The sequence below is a fragment of the Pseudonaja textilis genome, chromosome 2 (genome assembly GCF_049901715.1).
Source record: "Pseudonaja textilis isolate UNSWEBS1 chromosome 2, rPseTex1.2, whole genome shotgun sequence".
In the NCBI taxonomy this organism is placed as follows: domain Eukaryota; kingdom Metazoa; phylum Chordata; class Lepidosauria; order Squamata; family Elapidae; genus Pseudonaja; species Pseudonaja textilis.
Window position 1 is genome coordinate 88,930,908 of NC_141991.1, and position 24,340 is coordinate 88,955,247.

At 39.2% G+C, this 24,340-nt stretch overlaps 3 protein-coding genes across 4 annotated transcripts in view; 1 reads left to right on the plus strand and 2 right to left on the minus strand.

Moving 5' to 3' along the window:
* Nucleotides 1-9,788, minus strand: part of FBXO38 (F-box protein 38) — a 29,727-nt gene extending 19,939 nt beyond the window's left edge. For both annotated transcript variants that reach the window (XM_087924554.1, XM_087924553.1), the window contains exons 1-9: nt 9,671-9,788; nt 7,633-7,811; nt 6,631-6,764; nt 5,480-5,643; nt 4,540-4,705; nt 3,848-3,985; nt 3,056-3,193; nt 1,091-1,184; nt 353-483 (exon numbers count right to left, since the gene is read on the minus strand). In XM_087924554.1, the coding sequence (XP_087780680.1) occupies nt 353-483; nt 1,091-1,184; nt 3,056-3,193; nt 3,848-3,985; nt 4,540-4,705; nt 5,480-5,643; nt 6,631-6,764; nt 7,633-7,760 (1,093 nt within the window). In that variant the 5' untranslated portion in view covers nt 7,761-7,811; nt 9,671-9,788. The remainder of the gene's footprint in view (nt 1-352; nt 484-1,090; nt 1,185-3,055; nt 3,194-3,847; nt 3,986-4,539; nt 4,706-5,479; nt 5,644-6,630; nt 6,765-7,632; nt 7,812-9,670) is intronic.
* Nucleotides 9,789-10,253: 465 nt separating this feature from the next.
* ECHS1 (enoyl-CoA hydratase, short chain 1) lies at nt 10,254-12,240 on the plus strand. Its single transcript, XM_026696353.2, has one exon. The coding sequence runs from the start codon at nt 10,325-10,327 to the stop codon at nt 11,393-11,395; it is 1,071 nt and encodes a 356-aa protein (XP_026552138.2). The 5' UTR covers nt 10,254-10,324; the 3' UTR covers nt 11,396-12,240.
* Nucleotides 12,241-14,952: 2,712 nt separating this feature from the next.
* On the minus strand, nt 14,953-24,168 carry LOC148126959 (ovomucoid-like). Its single transcript, XM_087923076.1, has 7 exons — nt 24,105-24,168; nt 21,347-21,369; nt 19,235-19,359; nt 18,628-18,667; nt 17,434-17,561; nt 15,668-15,719; nt 14,953-15,042 (listed from the first exon to the last, which is right to left on the minus strand). Exons 1-7 carry the CDS (start codon nt 24,160-24,162, stop codon nt 15,037-15,039), a joined length of 432 nt encoding a protein of 143 aa, XP_087779202.1. The 5' UTR covers nt 24,163-24,168; the 3' UTR covers nt 14,953-15,036.
* Between the last annotated feature and the right edge of the window lie 172 nt (nt 24,169-24,340).

Consider the following 24,340-nt stretch of genomic DNA (forward strand, 5'->3'; position numbering starts at 1 on the left):
CTTCCAATATTTTTTGCAATAAGATCTATGCACATTATCTCATTCTATGGTCTCATCAGACCAAGGTTTAATTTCTAAAAGAGAAATTCCCAATAATGTAAAGAGAGTTTTCCGGAGCTAATCTCAAGAAATGAAATGCTGTCCAAGCCATGAACTGTAGTACATACTATTATAATCAAGATTCCTTCTCTAAGTCCCAAGCAAGTTTGATGAACAACCAAGACTTTAGGGTTGTCTCTAGATTACACAAGAACATATCTTAACATTTGTACGCCTTTTAGGCAAATAATAAAATCCAGATCTACCCTAGCTGCTGATAGATAACCAACAGAAAGAGTGAAGGGTTTCATACACTGTAACAAAAACTCATCAACGTATCCAAGATGTAGGGTTTCAAACTGGGGAAATTCCAATTCTGCCATTTTTAGTGCAGAGAATACTCCATCTTTGGTTAGGGAAGGCTGAATTCGTACTTCATGCAATCTGAAAAAAATGAAAACCAAAGAAGGAAGTAAATGTTAATGTGAGTCCATTGACATTAGAACCCTTGTTTTCAGAGCAAACCAACAACAGAACACTTTTATTACATCAATATTTCTTGGTAACATCTATTATGATATTTATTACATGAATTAAGTAAATAGACAACAAGCCATGGCAAAAAGCAATACACTGCTTTTAAGAAGGCATAAACAAAACTGCATGTATTGGTAAATGGTAAACAGAATAGTAATTATGATAATGACTGAAGCCTGGGAACAGTCCCTAATCAACTGGAGTTCTAATTTACCACCAGCTTATCAGGTACTTAAGAGCCAAGGACCTGGCAGCACAAGGAAACAACAGCCAAGACTTAATAGCCAGTCATCAACACCCCAATCAACAACTACAAAGCCACACATCATTATCAGCACCACACAAAAACTATGCATAGAATAGCCCAAAGCACACATTCTGGTAAAGATGTTCTATGAGATGGGCTCTAGCAGGAGTCTAAAATCTCGGAAGATTAAGATGGTCCCAGTGACTAACTGAGATTAGATAATGGTAATTTACCAACAAATAGATTCAAAAGACTGTTGACAATTACCTTCGTGCAGCAGTTATGATGAGGTAGCCAAGATCAACTTCCAAAGCATTCTTGCAAGCTCCTAAAACTATAGTGTGCAAATTTCTGAAGCCCCCTGAAAATCCAAAAAATAAACAAAAAAGTAATAATTTCCATTGTGTTTCAGGAGCAGTAATCATATAATGTTGAAAGCTAAATTGAAAACCCAAACTTTTTTTATTTCTATTTCAGCATTGTGTATGACTACTATTACTTAACAGATAAGAATCAGTATTGGAAAATATGTGGCTTTGGAATATATGAAGCACTTGGAATTATTCCTGAAAAAATTAATTCAACAGTTAAATATTGACAAATATTGACAAACCTTTTCCCGTTTGAGTATGTCAAACAATCCCAGTACATATCATTCACTGCAATCTCTGTCTGAAACTTCTTTTCTAATATATTTAACCCTTTGGGGGTAGGGACTTATTTCTACCGCTCTCCCATGATCTGAGTCCCCACAGCTGCACTATTCTCCAACAACATAAAGATGTTGCTTTATTGTTATTTCAACAGTTAACTGTAACAAATTTGAACCTCTCACAAACACATGTTCACCAAGAGAACATTTTATCCTTTAAGCCAGTGGTCCTCAACCTTTTTTGTACCAGGGACCAGTTTCACGCAGAAACACTTTTTCAAGGACCGGGGGAGGGGGGGGAGACACTTTTTCAAGGAGGGGGGGAAGGGGAGGAGTCCAAGTTTGGTGGTTTGCTTGTAGACGTTTCATTACCTGACTAGATAACATCTGATGTTGTTACCTAGTCGGGTAATAAAACGTCTGCCAGCAAACCACCAAGTTCAGGGAGCGCCAATGCCTCCTCATTGCAACCCTGAGCGACAGATATTCTCTTCTACTGGGACATTTAAAAAGGAGGGTTTCAGCTGCAGATTCAGGAACTGCGCCGGGCTGAGGAGCGCCTTCAAAACTGAGCGCTGGGTGGCGGCGGCAGCCCGCGGCTGTCTCCGCGGCTCAGGACAAGTCCCTGCAGGATGGTTGAGAAGCCCCGCCTCTCAGCCCTGCCTCCCTCAGCCTCATCCCTCAGGTGTCTGTCTCCCTCCCTCCCTCAGCCTTATCCCTCAGGTGTCTGCCTCGTTCCTCTCTCAGTCGGCTCTCTCGCTCCTCCACCAGCCCAGGAAGAAACTGCTTCAAAGAAGCCAGCAGGGTGGCTTTTCCTGTCAGCGCAGCTCCTCCAAAGCGCCCGTTCACCCCCACCCCGCCGCCCGCGGTTCAATCCAGTGCTCCGTTCTGCCTGCCTGCCTTCGTTTCTGGTTGTTTCGGAGCAGCTTCGGCTGAGTAAAAGAGGCGAATAGTTATTATTCTCAGCCAAAGCTACTCCAAAACAACCAGAAACGAAGGCAGGCAGAACGGAGCACTGGATTGAACCGTGGGCGGCGGGGTGGGGGTGAACGGGCGCTTCGGAGGAGCTGCGCCGACAGGAAAAGCCACCCTGCCAGCTTCTTTGAAGCAGTTTCTTCCTGGGCTGGTGGAGGAGCGAGAGAGCGACTGAGAGAGGAACGAGGCGGGAGGAAACCGAAGCCGCTGAGCCGGAGAGCAGGACAGGCTTTGGTTGCTTCCTCCCTCCCCTTCTTTCATTTGTGTCCTTGATCCCTGATCCCAGCAGCATTCACCGAAGGCGAAGAAAGCCGCCATTTTTATTTTATTTTTATTTTCTTTGCGGCCCGGTACCAAATGATCCACGGCCTGGTACCGGTCCGCGGCCTGGTGGTTGGGGACCCCTGCCTTAAGCAGCCCAAAGGGAAGAATTAACTCCTTAAGTTTCAAACATAAGAATTCTGTATGTTCAAATGCACCTAGTATCTTTTTTATATTAAAAGTAACCCATATCTTTGAACATTTTACCAATACTCATTTCTATGAAAGAGAAGATGAAGAAATAATGGAAAAAAACTATTTTTAATTCCAAAGAATTTACATACCAGATCTCCAGCTGTCTTCTACAACATGCTGAATAAGACCTCCAAGAAAAGGAACTCGAACCAATTCTAGATGTTCCAAGTTTCGAGCAGAAGCTAAGCCAGTGACCAGGGGAACATACTTCAATGAGTTTGTGGGTCCTACCGGAGAAAGAAAAAATGTAATTCAGATCCAGAGGTAGCTAAGTAAAAGCATAGAAATGTTAGCATATACTTTCTACTTTAATAATATTTCAAGCATTTCCATTCATGTGACAAAACTGTTACTTCTCATATATATGCAGAAAATGCATAGATAAGGGGTGTCAAACTCATATTGTCACAGCTGTGTCAAGTGATGTATCGGAACTTTTTCCCCCTTCGCTAAACCGGGCAGGGGCGGGGCCATCACGTGATGTATTCGGCCTGTAGGCCGTGTAGATACAAAGATATTTTGCATACATTTTTACATTCTTGTAATTCTGCAAAGTCTTGGTAGGTTATTCCTGGATATATGGGATAAAATTTCCCTGTTTACCTCCAAATGACATAACCAAATCTTGTGTCATACAGGAGAAGGCAGCTGACACAACTTATCAGACAAAAATTACTTCAATTTTCAAACTGTGAACAAGGAACAGCAATTTTAACAACTGAATCAGTATTAATCAGATTTGGAGCATAGACTGACATTGACATTACATTACTACTATTTGGAGAATAATCTACTTCTTTAAAATGCTTGAAATGTTTAGAAAATTGTACCATAACACATTTTAATCCAGATAACGTTTGAAACAGCAAGACTGCTTTTACCTGCGCAATTTCTCATGACAAAAGTGCGTAAGCTGATGCAAAGGAAATCCTTAAAAGGCTGTGGTTTGGTAAGCCTCACCCACTTCAGGTATAGATGCCTCAGCATTGGAATACAAGGAATGTCAGGGACGTTAACTCCTAAAAAAATACACAGAGCAGCAAGCTGTGGTCAAAACCAGACATTTTACAGAGAAACACTGCAAGTATAAATGCTTTGATCTGTCAGAAACAGGTAGTTCTCAACTTATGACAACTGGTAATGGAAGGCATCATACTACCAGATCCAATTTTATGACCATTTTTATCATGGTCATTAAGCAAATCACATGGTTAAGTGAATTAGACTTCCCAATTTACTTGGCTTGTTGGAAGCAGGCTGAGAAGGTTGAAAATTGCAATCACGTGACTACAAGGTGCTGAAACCATCATAAATGTGAGCTTGTTGCTAAGTATCTGAGCTGTGATCATATCACCGTGAGGGTGATGAGCTATTGTAAGTTGTATTAATCCAGTAATACAATGTTGATAGTGAGCATCTATTTTACAATGTTGAAATAATCTATTTGTTTAATCTAATATGAATAGTAACCATCCTACTATTGAGAAAAATAGCAAATCTAATTCACAATATGTTCTGATTTCATAGTTTTTCAAAACGCTTAAGCTTAATATCAAAAATACATAATTCTTACCTACTAAGTGCAAAGTCTGAATTTTAGCTCCTATTGGTATTTTCAATTTATTTTCAGGTGGAATTGGGAAGGCACCATTACGATTACGAAACTTCCCTAGGATGTGAACCTGGGGCATGTATGTCCAAATGGCTTCTACTAGTTCCAGATGGGAAGTCTCAACACCCTACGTAGTATGGAAAAAAATCCAGAATAAACAGTCAAGCGTAGCAAAAATAATATTTATTTATATTACCTGAAAATTATTGCCAACTTACGAATAATTCTGTAAGCCATAATTCATAATAATTCATTAAACCAACTTCACCAATAATTATTAGTTGTACATTAGTTGCATATCATATGCATTAAAAATAGCAAATCTAAAGCTCCTTGCTAAAATTTATAGCCTGCCTTTCTAAGAACCCATAGCATAGCAACCAATAAAATTATCACTTAAGTATCCATAAACACTCTTCAGACTGTTATATAAAACTATATCCTCCAGGACTATTTTGATAAACCACATGTTGATACATCATAGCTAGTTACAACATTAAACTTTCCCATTTTTGCAACTCCATTGCCAAATTATTTTTCCTCATTCTGCAACTATATACCAAACAAACATAGTGTATATATCATGTGATTTTATGTAGTACACTGTTCTTTCTATGCTATGTTTCAATCATAGATTGTGGACTTCTTATAGTAACAGACTGGGTTTTAAGGGCCAACTTCTAGATTTAATTGAAAGAGAAAACTCCATGTGAGTTTTTAATTACAGTTGTTTCTGATGTGATAATGAAATCCAGTTTCAAGGGCATAAATTTGATCCATAAAATACAAACCCATCTGTCCTTCAAAATTGTCTCCAACATCTTCTAAATTTGTCCCTTTAATTCTTATCCAGAATGACAGCTGTCAAATGAAATTATGTATTCATGTTTTGAACACATACCAAGAGATTTGGGCAAGCCTGCAAAGCTTCTAGTACCCCAGGAATGCTGAAGGCTTCATAACCCCGAACCCTACGTCTGTCAAGATGCCTGGGATGAAGGCCATATAACTGCTCAATGTCTGGCATTTTCTTCAGCAAGGTTAGGAAGCTGGAATCTGTGAATCCTAGACAAACAATCCGTATTGCAATTTTTTTAAAAAAATTTAAAATAGGTTACAGACAAGTAACTGTCTTTATTTTATTGTATATACATCATCACTTCCATTTTGGAATATTCTTTTGTAATTTTAGAATTTGAAGACAACAGTACAGAAAGATTGAGGAAAAACAACTATATACAAAAAGATAAACATAATTGAAATAGTTTACTAATGGAAAGTGTTAAATATATATTTAATCAAAAAATATTTAATTTCCCAAAGTATAAATTGGTAAGTGGTATTACAGATCTGTTATAATGAATCACTAGTTTTTTATCACACATCTTAGATTTTGTGTGTGTGTGAGAGAGAGATGAGGTTTAATTTCCACCTGAGTATATTATTCATATATTCCCAATTTTAAATTTTCCTTCAAAATGCGGAAAAGACATTTGGCTCATAGTTCTACAAGGCTTCCTTATTCCCTACTTTAAAGGGAAGTACTAAACTTGCCCTTTCTGAATCTGTAACTTCTCCTAAGTTTTGCTGACCTTTTAGAATACCTGCAAAACATTAGGCAAATTCAGACAGTTTCCATAGCTATCAAGAATAAATCCCCAGTGATTCTGGATAAAGATTAAATTTAAAGATTAAAGTTTCATTTCAGAAGATCCCTATTCCATTACTCCTGCCTAGCTGACTGCCTAATCAAAGGCTGCTTTCTCTTAAAATACATATTTTTAAGAGCTTCTGCCATCTCTTTATATGCCACCAGACTCAAGATTGACCCATCCTTCCATGGTAGGTAAAATGAGGACCCAAATTGTTGGGGGCAATATGCTGACTCTGTAAACCGCTTAGAGAGGGCTGTAAAGCACCGTGAAGCGGTATATGTGTCTAAGTGCTGTTGCTATTCTGGGAAGCTTTCCCATGTGCACATAACATTTGTGGAAATTCTGGGTTTTTTTAATGCAAAATAATCAAAGTTATCAAGTTTACAGCACCACTTACCAGTGGGCATGTACTCCCACCAGCGACCTGCGCAGAGATCCACAACTTTTACCACTCTTAGGTACAAGATGACAGCTTCCTTTAATTTCCGGGAGAGGCATTCCATGCACATGATATCCTGCAGGGGAAGATACCTTCAGGAAGGAATAAAATGGGATTAATCCTTAGATGGCTTCTTTCCTTTACTATTGTAGTAAAGAACAATTTGTATACTAAATAACATCTATTAACAACTACAGCAAGAAATAAATTCAACAATAAATGAAAAGAGAACTGTAGTAAAACAGGTCATGTGATTTACTTATTCTTTTCAGTCACCAAGTAACAATTGTTTCTTTGAATCACATCCTAAAATATTAAAAAGACAAAGACATCACATGTGTAAACACTTGCCATCCAATCACGGCAGCAGGACTTCAAAATTACCATTTGGTAAAACAATAATGTTAGTTACCAAAGAGGATATTTGATAAATGAGTCCTGTATCTTATAGTCATCCACAGTAGAGAGTAAACCCACCCTCTCTATAGTACATTTTTTTTATTTCATAGGCCAATGATATTCAGCAATGATAAATCATTACTGCATAAGAGTGTTAATCTGAATCTTCTTTTTAAATGAAACTTTTAAAACAATTCAAAAGCCCCCCTCAGCCCCCTTGTCTGGAATAGCACAACCCCAAAGATAAGGGCAGGCCCTAATTTTGGAAAGCACTTAAGACCTGGCTCTTTCAGAGGGCCTTTGGATATGATGAGTATGGTTACTTGCTCCTGAAGAGTAATAATATCCTATACAAGTGGCACTAGGCAATGTGGAGATGATTATAGTTTTTTTCCTGCAACACAAAAGCGTTCACAAAGTAATACTTGATGTATTGACATAATGTTACCCAAACCTCTAAAAGGAAGCAGTTAAATGTCAACATTAGGCAGATGCTTGTAATCACTGACCATTAAAGTGAATGATAGGAGATATTAAAACAAAAACAAAATCTTTTCTTACCTAAAGATATGGCAAAGCACTTCATGTGAAAGCTGGTTCATGTAGTCTTTCAGCTCAGCAGCTTTGATGCATACAGGACTTTCCCGGTTTGTGGAATACACTTTCATGTTTTTTCGTCTAGGCCCCATTTTGATTGTATTTGCCGATTGTAGGGTACTGCACTTCTAAGAACAGTGAAACTGAAAGAGAAAATTAAAATAGGTGAACAATTCTAGTGGCAACTTAAATTAGCAAAAAGTCTATGTAAAACTTGTATCTGCACAAATCTTAAAAAACACAACACAGAAACTAAGAGCAACCTTCTGAAAAGATGTGTTATACTCTCCACTATCTTCTATTTGGATATAAAGATGGAAGACACTTTCTGATTAGGAGAAACCAGTTTGTAAATGAAACTCAAGGCACATCTCTTGTGAAAAATCATCACTAGTGATAATGAACAATTACAATTAGTGTTCCATTTATAGAAAGCCAAGGAAAATATTTTGGGTTAGCCTAGTCCTGCATGACTCCCCTTGAGTCCTTAACAAATAATGTCGTGCATTCATATTCAGTCGTAATCACAACTGATTCCAATGGGGCTTATCTCAAATTCAGAGAGAGTTGCTAACATAAATAATAAAGGATTAAAACTAGATAGCAAATTTCAGAAGACATTTGTTCTTATAAGAAAGTTATAAACCAACTCTCCTGCTGTCTTAGAAATAAATCTCACTGAATTTAGCAAACGATAGTTAAATCAACATTCATAAATTAATTTAGAAAAGAGTGGCCACTTTTTGTAAAAAATGTTAGAAACTGGATTTTCTGTATATAATTTCCCACCAGCCTATTTACAACCTTCCCACAACTGTACCCTGTACAATTCCTATAACATGCCATATAAAGTAGCCTATAATTTAAAAATCAAATACTGAATAACAAGTTCATCAGTATGCAAGATTTTGCATCTGTGTTTGAATCAGTCTACCAAAGAGTCAATGGAGTAAATAAATGCATTATTCAAAGGAATTAACAATTATACTACAGAATATACCACAGATTGTTTTATACATAATCCAAGAAATTCATTGTCATATTTGGCTGAATTCACACAACGAAGTAGATTATGCTCAGATGGATTCCAGCTTATGTGAAGCCAGTAACTGTATTTTGGTAACATGTAATTATGAATACTTGTTCTGTGAGAATCCTTTTCTCGTATTAAATGGGAAAAAAATCATTACAAATTCTGTAAAGTGGCATCAACCATGTGCTACTATTGTAATCCCCCTATTGTGGGTGCCCCAAGATAGTGAGTGGGTCATCCCAAGGCTTTGAAGAGCTCCAATATTCTACTAAGCTTCAGTGGAAGAAATAAAAATAAGACTCATTTGGTACGCCGAAGGCTACAATGGAAACCATAATAAAGCTGACCCCTATCTCGGGTTTGTTGCTGTTTTTTAAAGACAAGAGGAATGAGGAAAACACAGAAGAGTTGCTTGTCAAGTCTGAAAGTCAACAGCAAGACCAAGTCCAACCTTTCCACCCCAGCTGTGTAAGCCTAAACAAGTCAGTAAGGGGGGGGGGGGTTAGGGTTAAGTGTCTCCCTTGTTCCTCCACAAGAGGCGAGGGTCCCTTTCTCTTCCCTCCTGCCCTCTTGAAGCTCCATCACCAACCCTTCGCCTTTCCTGGACCCCCAAATAACCGCCGAGCATTCCTTCTCAGTCCGCTAATAAGTAGGCCGCGGGTGCTCAGGCCAACAAGACACGGGTGGGGGGAAAGGCTGGTCTTTCAAGAGCGTCGTGGTGGTTGTTTTTTTGCCCATCCCCCGGAGGGGCTGCTCCCCTCTGTTGCAATCTGAGTTGTCTCACCAGTCTGTCCGAGAAGGGCGGAGGTCAGAGATCAGCGCTGACACCCCCACCCCCCCAACGGTCTGCCGTAAGACACTCCCCCTCGAAAGCCATAGCAGAAACAGCCCTGACCGTCAATTGCCCCCCACCCCACCCACAGAGCACGACCAGCGACCATCTCCCAATCTCTTCCCCCGGCCGCCTACCTTTCCTCATTGAGACTCTAATCCGAGCAGCTCAAGAGACGCTTCCCCCCCGCCCCTCCACCCATTGCCTCAAGACACTTCCGCTTCCTGTCCGTCCCTCACCACTTCCGCTAACTCTGTCCCTCCTCCTCAAGAGAAAGAGAAAGACGGACGAGCGGCTCCGCAACCCTCACTTCCGGCACGCTAGAGACCAGATTTAGGTCCGGAGGGAAAGAGATTTATAAAAGCCGTCGCTTCTTTCATTCCCTTTCTGCCTTTGCTCTTTAAACCTGGTCCTCTCACCACACTAATTTCAACCTGGTTAGAAAATTGAGCAGTTCTCCCCCCACAAGCATTGACAAATCCATAAATTTCCATTAATTTGTTGATTAACCTAGCCTTAAAACATTATTCCAGTCTTTTTTGTTCCCCTCATAGATATTGCAGCTCTCTGCATCTTAAATCGCTTTTACTTGAAACTGTTGGCATTGCATCAAACGAAGTTAATAAAACTTTTTTTTAACTCTTGAACCTTTCAACCTCGTCCCCGGTGGGTTCTAGTTTAAATGCTTGATTCTTAAACCCTGGAAACAATTGTCAGAACGTTTTAAAAAATCGCGCAGTAATAAATTGTATATAGACGTTTATGAATTTTGCTCCTTCCTTCCTTCTCAAATGAACAATGGGTTTAGTATAACGCCTTTTATCCAACAACAACAAGAACAACGGTATTTTAATGAGAGCATCCAATCAAAGAGCAAGTGGGCGATGCCCTGTGAAACCCTCCCCGCATATGGAGGATGGAGTCATTCGGGAACCAGAAGTACTCCCGAGGGCCTCTTTGGACTGGAATCCCTGCGTCCTGCTGCCCTAGCCAGCATGGCCACCACGCTGCTCCTTCGCCGCCTGTCTTCGGCTGTGGCCTCTCGGCCGCCCCGACGCTATCTGGGCGCGGCGGCAACGGCGCATTTCCAGCACCTGCTGGTGGAGAAGAAGGGGGCCGGGCAGAGCGTGGCGGTGATCCAGCTGAACCGGCCGAAGGTCCTGAACGCGCTTTGCGACGGTCTGATGAAAGAGCTGGGCGAAGCGCTGGACGCGCTGGAGCAGGACCCGGGCGTGGGTGCCATCGTGCTGACGGGCAGCGAGAAAGCCTTCGCCGCTGGCGCCGACATCAAGGAGATGCAGCACCGGACTTTCCAGGAGTGCTACGGCGGCAACTTCCTCGCCCACTGGAACCGCCTGGCCAGCGTCCGAAAGCCGGTCATCGCCGCCGTCAATGGCTATGCGCTGGGCGGCGGCTGCGAGCTGGCCATGATGTGTGACATCATCTACGCGGGCGAGAAGGCGCAGTTCGGGCAGCCGGAGATCTTGCTGGGTACCATCCCCGGCGCCGGCGGGACGCAGAGGCTGACCCGAGCGGTGGGCAAGTCTCTGGCCATGGAGATGGTCCTGACCGGGGAACGGATCTCGGCCCAGGAAGCCAAGCTGGCCGGCCTCGTCAGTAAAGTCTGCCCGGTGGAAAAACTGCTGGACGAAGCCATCGGCTGCGGGGAGAAGATCGCCCGCCACTCCAAGCTGGTGGTCGCCATGGCCAAAGAAGCGGTCAACGCCGCCTTCGAGCTCACCTTAGCCGAGGGCAACCGCCTGGAAAAGAGGCTCTTCCACGCCACTTTTGCCACGGAGGACCGGAAAGAGGGGATGAATGCCTTTTTGGAGAAGAGAGACGCCAAGTTTAAAGACCAGTAATTCCTCCCACGCGGTAGTGGCCATAGTGACGGTGGTGGGCTAGGAATGCAATTACATTTAGAGAAGACACTTTGCCAAAAGAGGCCTTGATTTGCAATCCCTGGACCCTAAAATGGCAGCTATCTCCTTGCCAGAAAGTGGTCCCAGCTCTAATTATTGGCACCACTGTGTGCAAAAATCAATTTCTTTGGAAAGTTGGTAATTAAAAAAAAAAGTATCCCAATTTCCCTTAAAAGTGATCTTTGCCAAATGCCCAGGATTGCATAAAAATGGAAGCTTTTGTGTCCACAGTAAATGGACAAAAATTCAAGGTAAAAGGAATAGTTATTATAGCATTAGAAGATGGATTGATCTATCCAGAATCTTATACTGGAATGCCTGCTGAATTCTTTTATCTTAGTGATAAATCTGAGCTTTAGCTACCACTATTCCATATAAGCTATGGAGTAAGGTACATCTGGTGTGATTGCATGTGGTTAAAAAGTTCCTAAGCTCAAGAATACGCTGATGCATCAAATACTGGTCAATGGAAGCACTTCTTAAGCTAGAGTTAATAACAAACCAGTAAATGAGAAACTGCTGTGTCGTTGCGACAGAAACTTGGTGAAAGCATTCCATTCTGGATAGTGCTGTTCGCTTAGGTGGATTTTTAACATTTTGGCTTATTTTCTTTTGAGAGCAAGCATCAGAATTTTATTTTTAATGTGTGACAGTTTGTTCACAGGAAAAAAAATGACAGTAAAAGTTACCTTATAAGCTAATGAAAAATGCAGAAAAAAGTATTTTCACGTATTCCACTGATTTCTTAATTGTAATAAAAACTTAATAAAATGACTATTTAAAAATGGATTGTATCCCTTGCCTATTCTGCCTTTCATCTATTTTTTTAAACAAATAGTTTTATTCAGATATATTCAGGAGTAATTCTGAGGTAAAAGCAGAGTTGCATACTCCAATAGTGAACATCATATTTCTCTTCATTGCTGCTCTTAAAAGCTTTTTGCCCAAGACAGCTAATAGAAATGTCTCTAAATTTCAGCACTTGTGCATCAGCCATTGCTTCTTTGCCCTATAATTCACAAAGCTATGTGTAGGCTATTTCTGCCTCAGAAGGCAATCTGGTTCTGAGTTGGGCAACCCTGCTCAGCTACAGTTAGATATATGGCTTGGTGACATCTCACTAGAACTCACTGCAATGCACTTTATATTGGGTTGTCCCTGAAGAACACCGAAAGCTACAACTGGTACAAAGAGACCAACCTCAGTAGTTAGGAGCACAACCTGGTTTATCGAAATGACACTTCTATTGCAGGAATTACTCTGCAAGAGTTATTAGTAAGCTTTTGGGTACAATTCAAGGTGCTAGTTGTCACTTAAAACCTAATATATCTCTGGGTCTGACAACATCTGAATATCTGACAGCTATTTCAAGTGGATTGCCCCACTCAAGAAAAGCTGGAAGGTAAGGCTTGTCCTGGGAGTGATTCCTTTCTCAAGGTATTGCTACACTTTCTCTGAACAGTGAACACCTGGAAATTAGAGCAGATGCAACTCTGCAAATACTTGGAAGGCCGTGAGGACCTAGCTTTTTCTCAGGATTTCAATAGGCAATGGTATGAATTCCCTTGTAGAAGGGATATTGATAGCTAGTTGTTTCTTGATGTTTTTTAATGGTGTATAGCCCAGGGGTCTCCAACCTTAGCAACTTTAAGACTTGTGGACTTCAACTCCCAGAATTCCTCAGCCAGCCTGGTATTGGCTGGGTATTTATCCTAATCCTATATTAGATAGGAAAATCCCTGATTTCGGAGACCGCAACAAACAATTTCTAATGTTGGATTTTCTCTATTACCAGAGAGAGACACCCCCCGCCTTTTGTGGAGTACTGTGAAGCTGTTAGCATGGCAACTGCACAGTGCTGTACAGTAGAATCCATTTTAAGGTAGTACGGTAGAAGTCATTTGAAGGCACAACAGGCTGTACCTTAACAGAACACACACCCCAAGGGGTGTTAAGGGTGTCTTACCACCACAGTATTTGTTTCCAGAAAGTAAGTAATCTGTGTACAAAGTTTGGTTGAAATTGCTCAAGGCGTTTCAGAGTTGTGCTGGAACACCTACCCACCCACATAGATGCACACACACAGCCATATTTATATATATAGATTATATATAACATTTCACCCCATTATTGTATGTATAGATAGTCCTCAACTTACAATCACAACAGCTCAAAATTTCTGTTGCTAAGTGAGACGTTAAGAGAATTTTGCCCCTTTTATGACCTTTCTTGTTAAGTGAATCACTGTAAGTTAGTTAAGTTAGTAACACAGTTACTAAGTGAATGTGCCAGAAGGTCACAAAAGGTGATCACGTGACCCTGGGATACTGCAACCATGAGTCAGTTGCCAAGCATTCAAATTTTGATTACATGACCATAGGGATTCTGCAACGGTTGTAAGTGTGAGAAACAGTCAAACGTCACTTTTTTCAGTGCTGTTGTAACTTTGAACAGTCACTAAATGAACTATTGTAAGTCAAGGACTACCTGTACTTGTGAAATTATTCAGCTATTGTTTATGAGCTGAAGTGGAAGTTAGGAACATTGGTCAATGTCCAGAATTCAGGATTATTAGTAAAATGTAGTATATTTTCCTCAAGATGGTGAATTTAAACCAAAAGCCTTGATCAGCATGGGACCAAGTATAATAGACCATTTATATTTATGTGAATCTATCCAGACCATAAGAGTATAGTTAGCCTGTCCACTGATAACACATTTCCGTTCTTCATATGCATAGCCTGTTGCCTAAACTTAAATAGGCCAATTTGCTTCCATACTGTAGAATGTTACAACCTGAAGTGTTTCTGACACCAATATTAGGTTTTGATATGAGAAAAACAATATTCTTTTGACGTTTTTGCCCTTGTTCCAATTTGCTCCTAGTAATTAATATAAGTCAACAAAAATACTATTTTGGTAATGTTGGCTCCAGATAGTGCCATGGAAGAATCCTGAATCCTGAGTGATCAAGCATCTAAGCATGAAATTTAAAGACTATCAATTTATTTTCCTTCCATCTATTCCCTTCTGGTGCTTGTTTATGTGTCATGGAATATGTAGGAAAACCTGGGAAGGTTACAAACGCAAGATACAGGTAGTATTATTAAAGCTCTCTGTGTAATACATATTTGACATAAAGTCAACTGCCAAAAAGAAACTTGTAAGCTACCAATATATGACATGGGCAATTTGAATGATACGTGCATTTTTTCTCATTTGTTCCTAACCTTGATGAAGCCAAAATGACTAAATGTGTGACATCACAATGCAAGCTTCTCCCACCCATATTTGCATCACAACATCACACACTAGGACAAAATTTATGTAGAGATCCATATTTTGTGGCTAACCTTCCTGCTGCACACAGCTATATTAATTGTATCAATGTAAAACCTCAGTTTATCACTTATCTTTAATTTTTAATTCAGAGAAATAAGAGATACTAAACGTAGATGTGGATATATTTGAATTTGCAAGTCAATAGCTTTTTATTGCTAGTTAGATAGACACTGGATCAAGAGTTGCTTCCAAAGCCTTTTTCATTCTTTAAACATCCATTCAACTTAGCACTTGGTCTTCTATCCCTAAATACAAGGAGGGAAAAAGAAAAGAGAAAACTATTAGAAATCCGCATTACCAAGAAACCATTTTTTCAATTAAAAGTGCATTTGTATTTATGCTTTTTTCATTGGATGCTTGGAAGTAATAACTAATTTCTATCTAAATAGAAATAGAGATATGGTTGTTTTAGGTAAATATGCTCTGTGCCCCATTATTTTTTATCCCCACCCCTTATTTTTCCTACTAACATGACTTCTTGAACATTCTTGAACCATATTTATTTATGCATGCCTCTGAATCAATCTTACTCTTCACAACTGCCTGAACTACTCAATAGCTCTCTTGGCAAGTTTTCAGAGATGGAGTGACATAGTCTTCTTCCTAAGGCTGAAAGAGAGTGACTGGCTCAAAGTTACCTAGATGGCTTCATGTCTAAAATTTCTGGTTCTCCTGTTTTCTGGTTTTTAGCTTGGTGCCTTAACCATTATACCTAACTAGCTGCTTCTCAGATTAATACTAAAGTATTAGAAACTCGTGGCATACATTTTTAAATGTGTGATCGAAGTTGGTATTCTGCCAAACAATGCTTATTTTCCTATCCTAGGCAGATTCACTGGAGATTCATGCAATACGACAAACTGGATATACCTTTTTGGAGCATTCTCCTTCATGACGTATGCCAATTTTGTTCCCAGTTGTCCTGTAACAGCAGAGTAGTAATTTGTGTGAATAACTAAAGCCTAAAACTGTATCAGCGAATTTACCCCTTACAGGGTTTATATTGCTTGAGATGATATATAGAAAGTGCTTGAAGACTAAAAATATTTCTAGTTCACCCTTTGGTCCCCAAAGCATAGCATAAAATAATGGCATCTTAATTAAAAACTAACAATAAGATACAATAAGAGGGAGGGAGGGAGGAAGGTAAAGAAGTTAGGAAGGAAGGAAGGAAGGAAGGAAGGAAGGAAGGAAGGAAGGAGGGAGGCAGGGAGGGAGGGAGGGAGGGAGGGAAGGAAGGAAGGAAGGAAACTTCTAGTTAACAATTTTATTATCTAATGGTAAAATACTGGTTGGGTTGATTGCTTAACAGATAGATTTGGGGAGGGAATTCCATAAAGAAAATGCTATATACATAAAAATAAAGTGAACTGATATAAATGATAGATATAACAGCGAACTGGTGATCAGATTCCTTATAGAGTTTGCCTATTGCCTTAACCCATAATGTATTTTATTTTAATGTGATTTTGAAATCAGCTATTATAGCATATAAACTTAAATGTATTTTTTTATGCAAAAATCTCTGCCACTTCAGTAAACCATGCCTGAATGAATGTGTGATATGCCTCATTCATTTAGCGTTCTACATCATAATGTGGTATTTGGCTTAATGTGCTGTGTAAATCCACTTCATCATGGTTAATTCACTAAATCTTGATTTGAGAAACTGTAACTTGGTTTGATGAACTTAGGCAAGTTTGTAAACTGTTCTTCAGAATCTGACCAGATTGGAAATATTGTTTCCATTTGAATGTGGCGTTGCTGGTATTTGATACCATATTCACTGGGTAGATAGAGTGATAATTCTAGGACTTTTGAATAGTTATAAACCATTTCCACTTTATCTTAATAGGCTGAGGACAAAGAATTTTAAGAGAGTAAATCACATTAATCACATATTCATGATGAAAAATACAGCTACTTAAAATTTAAAGAAGCTTTCTAGAGAGGAATGTTCCCCCAATCCAAAAGTTCTGTATGTTCCCCCAATCCAAAAGTAAGCAGCAAGTTGAAGTCTGAGATCCTAAGTCTTGGACCACCAACTGTTCCACTGCCCTATGTGGATATCTGCTCTCAAAGGTGAAACCTATGCCACTAGTCAATAGAGCTGCAGCCAAATGTGACTGCCAGCCATAGCAGTTATTTGCGTATACCACGATAACTGCTGCTATACAAGCAGAGAAGAAGGAAGAGAAGGAAAAGGATTTGCTCACTACCACTCACTATATAAAGAAAAGAAGAGTGGCAATGGACAGACAAGATAGCAATGGTAGAATGAAAGGGTCAATCAAAACTGTTGCTTTTGTTGCTGATGGCTGGATTCAACCATTTCTTAATTTCTCCTAATGCTGTATAATTATGCAGCAGGCATGGAGGGAAATGAAAAAGAAGACTATGCTTGGCACACTAATGTCGTTCAGAGTTCAGACTACTTTTCCTCTCAAAATTGGACACAGCCCTTGCCTGGCCAAGCATGCTGCAACTGATCCTGAACTTTACACAGATAAAGAACTATGCTCAGAATAGGGAAGGAGAGATAAATACAACATAATGGGACCATGCATTTGCAAAAGCAAGCTACTTATATGTACAACACTCATTGTCATTAGAATTTTGTTTTACACTGAGCTTACCGGATTGTAGCACACAAGATGCACAGGTGGGAATAGGTCTTCCCATCAGTGCCACACACTGGCTGATGAGCTTTTGGGCAGTCTGCAGCCGTGCCCTTTTGTGGTTGTGGATATTTACTGCAGTCAACCTACAAAGATGTTCCAGACAGTTTTAACAAATGCTCTTTGGTATTGCTTATTTTAAACACTCTGCAGAAGACAGCTGTCCAGATCTGCCTTTCTAGTTCCTAGATACTGAGCCACTTCTCATCCCATGATTTTATTTATATGTATGCTTGTTTATTTATCAAATGTATTTGCTGTCAATCTCATGTTCCAAGAAAATCTGAGGGTCTTAACATCCAGATAAAACAAACATTCAATAGTTATAAATATAAAAATGGATTAAAATTACAAAAATAAAAACAAACTAAAAAATAAGGCTATGGAGGGGAGAGGTCAGATGTCTTCTCTGTTAGTGTACCAACCATATCCACCCTACAGACCTCATGTCAGCCATTGTAGCCAGTTTTTAAGGTCTTTATGGGCTAAAGGAGAGAGGATAGATCCTCACTTTTGTGGCAAGATGTTCCAAAGAGCAAGAGCTAAAATAAATAAATAAACCAACTTCTGGACCCCACAGCCAAAAGTAGGATAAGTCAATCATATTAGGAAAATACAGTTCCACAGATCTCTTGGACCTATGTCATAAATGCCTTCAAAGGTAATAAATAACCAAGGGCTTTAAAGGTAATAACTTTCAATTGCATTCAGAAGCAGATCAGCAGCTAGTGTAGTTCATGTAACAGAGGAGTTATGTATGCCATCCTAGAGGCCTGTCCTGCTGCATTTTGGACCAATTGTAGCTTCCGAATACTTTTCAAGGGTACCCATGTAGAATGTGTTACAATAATCCAAGCAGGGGATGATCAGGCATGAGTGACATCAAAGATCAAATACTTGCTGATAATACAGTAACCTTGAGATATTATTGTATTCAGGCCTTGGTAATAAACTGAAAAAGAAAATTGCTAATGCTTTCTTTAAAGATTATATATGTGTGTGTGTGTCTGTGTGTGTTTACATACATAAAAGCAAACTTGGCAGCTGAAGCACAGTCTAAACATTTTTTAAAAAATTGTGTAAAAAGACATATGTTTCACATCAGAATGAGATATAGAATTCAATTTTAAATTACATAATAGTAATACTTACACATTTTCCTTCATATGCCATGTCTAGCTTGGATCCACTTCTAAAAAAATGAAGATCTGAACTTAATAAATGAAGGAAATAGCAAATGTGGCAAATGTTCAGTTTCAAAGTAAGGCAGACATTTTAAACCTTGTCAGTGCATGTTCTAGGAATGCTTTTAAATTCAAGAAGTTTCTCTTTTGTTAATGGTCACCACTTAATAAAAGAATTCTAACTTTTAGTTAGTTTAGCTTAATTAGTTGTATTTCCACATGTAATTTATTGTTAGTCTCCCATCAATTCAAGTGTTTCCCCATTTTTGTTATCTGTCACCAAATGGGAAGAGACATACTCATTGGTTTTATAAGGCCAAGGATCAATCTTCACACAACTCAAACATTGTTTAGTTAAATAACGTAGGTAAACAGAGGAGTACACAAACTCTATTTTGAGTTGTGAGCTACAGATGGCTCTTAAAATATAATTCAGCATGAACTTCTGCATTAGATTGCAGATTAAATTTGCTAGATGCTTGACTCTCTTACTTTATCCTTGAGACTAATGGCATTTTTTGACCTTTAACTAGTGTGCTGTTGTGCTTAAATAGAGGGAAGATGGAAGAACTCACAAGATTTTGGAACATAATTCACATTTGTTAGAATAGGTCTTGCCATCAGTTCCACACACTGGATCATAGATATCAGGACAAGCATACTGGCCTTTTTTGTTTTGTTGATATTGTCTGCAAACAATCTGCAAAATAAATAAGGAGAGATCAGATTGCAATAGGAGTACCTTTTGCTTTGTTATTTATAATTCAGAAAAACAGAGCTTGTTCAATTCATATCCCTGCTAATTTGGGAAGAAGGCCAAAAAGGGCATATGCTATTTGCTTTAGGAATCCATTTTTGTTCATTCCATTTTAAGGGCAACCTGAGTTAAAAGGAATGTGGTTAACTATTAATGATTTAACTGGAATGTGGCACAATGGACTAGCTTATTGTGGAAAGAAGTCTGTAATACACATTTAGAGGACAAGAAGCAATTTGTTGAAATAACAGCAACGGTTCTTCTTTCTCTAAATATGAAACTAAAAGATTGGCATGCAACTTTGACAATAAAGATCAGCAATCTTCTTTAGTGAGTGTTGCTGCCAAGGTCCCATAGTAGATAAGCTGTAGGAAACAGTGAGTGGTTCAGAGCCCAAAGTGGGTAGATCCTTTTGGGGACATCCTGCTTCTTCTGCCTTCTGTCACTCCATATCACAAGTAGTAATCTTTCTGTACTTTATTCTGCTTTAGCCAGAACTCATCATGGGTAATATCTAATTCTGAGTCCTCAACTTTACAGAAATTAGAATAAGTTCAGAAAAGGAATATAGAAAAGCTAAAGGAACTGTTTAGAATTGAGAACTGAGAAAAGAACGCTGGCATTAGGCTAGTGACAGTATGCTTCGTGATAGAATTTTTCAGATACCCGAAGGTCAAGATTATTTTCTCTCATTGCAGAATGCAGAAATAATGTATTTTCTTTTCCAAACTTGTACCTGTATGGTTCTTCCCAAATGTAGGAAGACTGATTCCTCTTGTATTTGTGTTGTGGCTTGTCAGCCACCAGCCCTCTGGCAACCAAATTGAATGAGGAGGTGGTGTAGGGGTCAGGGCCAACATCAAGGCAATTTGAGAGCTCCGAGGGGGAAGAGGGAATGTATCTGTCAGAAATAGAGACAGAGACGGAGACTGGGCCATCCATCAGCCCTCAGATAGAGAGTCAACAGCCCCCAGGTCTGGAGGTGGCTGATGAGGAAGAGGAGGAACAGCTGAATCCAGTGCCTGAGGCGGGGATGTGCAGAAGGCAGAGAAGAGGAGAGCAGTGGAAATCTATGGGCCGGTCCTTGGGATGGAAGAGCTACTGCTGCTAGTGAAGCCCCACCCTAGCTCTGGGGATAAAAGGCAAGGGGCAGAGATGAATAGGTGTGGCAGACAACTATTCATCTCCTTGCCAGACAGAGTTGTTAGCCTGGTGAGAATGAGAGAGAGAGACTTTTTGCCAGGGCTGCTGGTGCTCCTAATAATTAACTACAGAGGGTTTGTTGTGTTTGGGAACTGGGTCAGAACAATTTGAGGAAAACTTTGTAACAGTAGAATGGCCCATAGCTTGGCACTTAGCTATCACCAATCGAAGCTTCAGTATCCTTGGCGCCGCTTCCCACTCTTCCCTGTGAGAGGCAGGATCACCCATAGATTTCGGGCCCCTGAGATGCAAACCAACACCTGTGTCCCATGCAACACATTCTCCATGTCTCCGTTATTTTGGAAGATGGTGAGCAGCCATCTGTCTGGAAATATTTAATCTGGATTCCTGCACTGCTCAAGGAGGATGTTCTAGCTTCAGTGCACCCTTCCAATTCTAAAATTCTGTTCTTCTGCTCCTCCTTTCATTCCTTTTGGCATGTTCTTCTGTGCTTATAAGCGGCGTGGTTGCATAAGTTCTACCAGAATTCAAACTCATCACTTTAATTCCAGGATTTCAAACTGCAAATTACAGAAAATGGCTCTGAAACATAAAGGTCCCATCCTTAACAATTGCCCATTAAAAATTAGATTGTTTATATTGTTTATATTTATTGTTACATATAACAAAGAATCATAGCAAAGTACTGATACTTTAATTCCATGACAGTGAGCATAATTCAGCTGCTAAGCAAAATTGGAATATATATGTCAAACTATAAACTGACCTTATGTCCTGAGATCCCAGGAGCTGAAAAATAATAAAATAAACAAATAAATAAAAGCTACCAAGACTAAAGGTTTATCTGCATTACACTTAAAATGCTATCCTCCTTAATTCAAGCCATCTTAAGAAAACCTTGTTTCGATTGAGACACACTAGCAACAGCTTGCAAGATATTCAGTCTGGACTACAGGTGACTATGGCCAACAATGGACAGTTCTGCGGCTGTGCTCTCCCATTTCTCCAATCCAGGAAATTGTCAGTATCTTTTTTCCACTGAGTGAATCTTATTTTTCAATTATGCATATACCAATTTATACACCAAATACATATACCTATATAAAGACTAATCTCTTTTTACTGCTCCACCTGTAAAGTCATGGAATCAACTATTAACCAATCCATTATCCTCCACTTAGAGACAAACAACCTACTCTCGTATAAACAATTTGGTTTGAGAAAAAAAAAACTATCCTGTAATCTGCAACTCTTACACTGCAAAAACATATGGACTGCACAACTCGATCAGGGCAAATAAACGCAATTTATATAGAGTTCTGTAAATCCTTTGATTCAGTGGTACATGACAAACTACTCCTAAAATTAAAATCTTATGGTATCTCTGGACAACTGCATAACTGGATAGAAGCATTCCTGTCAAAGAGACAACAAATGGTCAAAATTGGGAGCATCCTATCAAATTCTGTACCTGTCAATAGTGGTGTCCCCCAAGGCAATGTTCTAGGACCAACTCTCTTCATACTCTACATAAATGACCTCTCTGATCATATTAAGAGCAACTGCGTTCTCTTTGCTGACAATGTAAAGCTATTCAACACCACAGAAAATACTGCTACCCTTCAAAAAGACCTCGACTATGTATCAGAATGGTCAAACAAATGGCAACTTCAAATCTCAACAAATAAATGCTCTGTATTACATATTGGCAAAAAAAAATCAGAAAATAAAATACAAGCTGAATAGTCAAGACCTTATTGATGATCCAAACTCTGTCAAAGACCTTGGATTACTCATCTCTAATGATCTAAGTGCTAGAGCCCACTGTAACTACATAGCCAAAAAGGCATTAAGAGTTGCTAACCTAACACAGTTGAGAAAGTCCAGAAATATTTCACAAGAAGAGTTCTACACTCCTCTACTCGTTGCAGAATACCTTATGCCACCGGACTTGAAATTCTAGACCTAGAAAACCTAGAACTATGCCATCTTCTGTCCGATCTAAGTATAGTATATAAAATCATACATTGCAATGTCTTACTTGTCAATGAATACTTCAGCTTCAGCCATAACAACACAAAAGCAAGCAATAAATACAAACTCAAGGTTAATTGCACCAAACTTGATTGCAGGAAATATGACTTCAGCAACAGAGTGGTCAATGTCTGGAATACTCTACTTGACTCTGTGGCTTCTTTCCCAAACCCCAAAAACTTTAACCTTAGACTGTCTACTGTTGACCTCACCCCTTTCCTAAGAGGTCTGTAGGGGGCATGCATCAGTGCTCCAGTGTGCCTACCATCCCTGTCCTATTGTTTCTTTTTATTTTTCTCATATGTATCCATTTCTTGTATTCATAACTATGTTTATACTTATACCTATTATCTTGTAAGCGATTGACAAATCAAATAAATAAATAAATAAATAAATAAATATGCATAGCGATTGAATGATTATGTGCCATCAAGTAGTTTTTGAGTCCTAGCAACCGTATAGATTTTCTCCATGACAATTTAGCTTTCATGTTTGTACATATACATGTGTAGTGTACATAAACAAGATAATCAGTGGTGTGTTTCAAAAAATTTTCCTACTGGTTTGGAGCTTGCTTCAGAACTTCCTTCAGAATTTACTTCATGTGTGCATGTACCAATCCTGTGCATGCATGCATCAGCGCAGTCCTCTGAATCAAGGCAGGTGAGCTGTGCAGACGCACCTATTGTGCGTGCATGCCAAATGTGCAAAGTGCACACACACCGGGCTCAGAGATAGCCCTTCCCTGGTGAGCTGTGCTGTTTTTTAGCTCAGCTGAGGCACAGCAATCCGCCCTGCCACATACATCAGCTGAGCTAATGAACAGCAGAATATAGGAGAAGTGAGAGGTAAGGGGGGGGGGGGCAGGTGGGCAGGGCCAGTCAAAATTTTCTCTATCAGTTCTCCAAACCAGTCAAAATTTTCCCTACCAGTCCACCAGTTCTGGAAATTTAAATAATATTAAAAAAAACCTGCAACAAGCCATTAATTTTAATGGCATTCAGCTTAAATATTCTGAAATTATCTGTCTTGAATTATGCTTTCTAAGATACAGTTGTGATGCCGGGTTACAATCATCAATGTTTTAAAAAGTAAAAATAATAATTTTTTAAGAAAATTGTAATGTAAAATGATATGAATAACATGAAAACCAGTCCAAGCATCTCATTCTATATTTTTTAATACATTTATCAGAAAAACAGTATCAAGACCAGCTGCTTGAATCTTGTGTCTCAAAGTAACTAAAATGTAATTCCTGCATACTTCATGTATTGGATGCCCATATTTTGCTATGCATTTTATCTATTTCTTTTGATATTTATGCCCCCACCCCGCTTCTGTAATAAACCTAAGTTCTATTTAAAATAAAGCTATAAATTATAACATTTTCTATTAGTTGTGAAATTATATAATAATCTTCCTTTATAAGGTAATAAGTATATTAATTATATTTTTAGAGATATTAGTTTGGGATTAATCAGATATCTTACCTAAAAATAAACAGCAGTTTACCAGGCAAAGGATCACACATGTCGTTGTGAACTTCATGGATGGTGAACTCGGTATATTGTTCTCTCTGGATTTTGAGTACACTATCCAGTTCAAATGTTCACGGTCATATTTATACTAGAATACCTGAAAGCAATGTCATTCTTTATCTTAATCACAGTGACCTTTAACAGGCTTTCTTAAATAATTTTGATGATGTAATCTAAGGTGATTGGTT

What these genes read in the sequence shown, in the direction of transcription:
- LOC148126959 (XM_087923076.1), bottom strand. Translation starts at nt 24,162, where the DNA reads ATGAAGTTCACAACGACATGTGTGATCCTTTGCCTGGTAAACTGCTGT. An exon ending in GAATTATGTTCCAAAATCTT is followed by an intron (nt 18,668 to 19,234) that starts GTGAGTTCTTCC and finishes TCATTTTTTTAG; the next exon opens with AAGTGGATCCAAGCTAGACA. An exon ending in TGGCATATGAAGGAAAATGT is followed by an intron (nt 17,562 to 18,627) that starts GTAAGTATTACT and finishes ACATCTTTGTAG; the next exon opens with GTTGACTGCAGTAAATATCC.
- ECHS1 (XM_026696353.2), top strand. Translation starts at nt 10,325, where the DNA reads ATGAACAATGGGTTTAGTATAACGCCTTTTATCCAACAACAACAAGAA.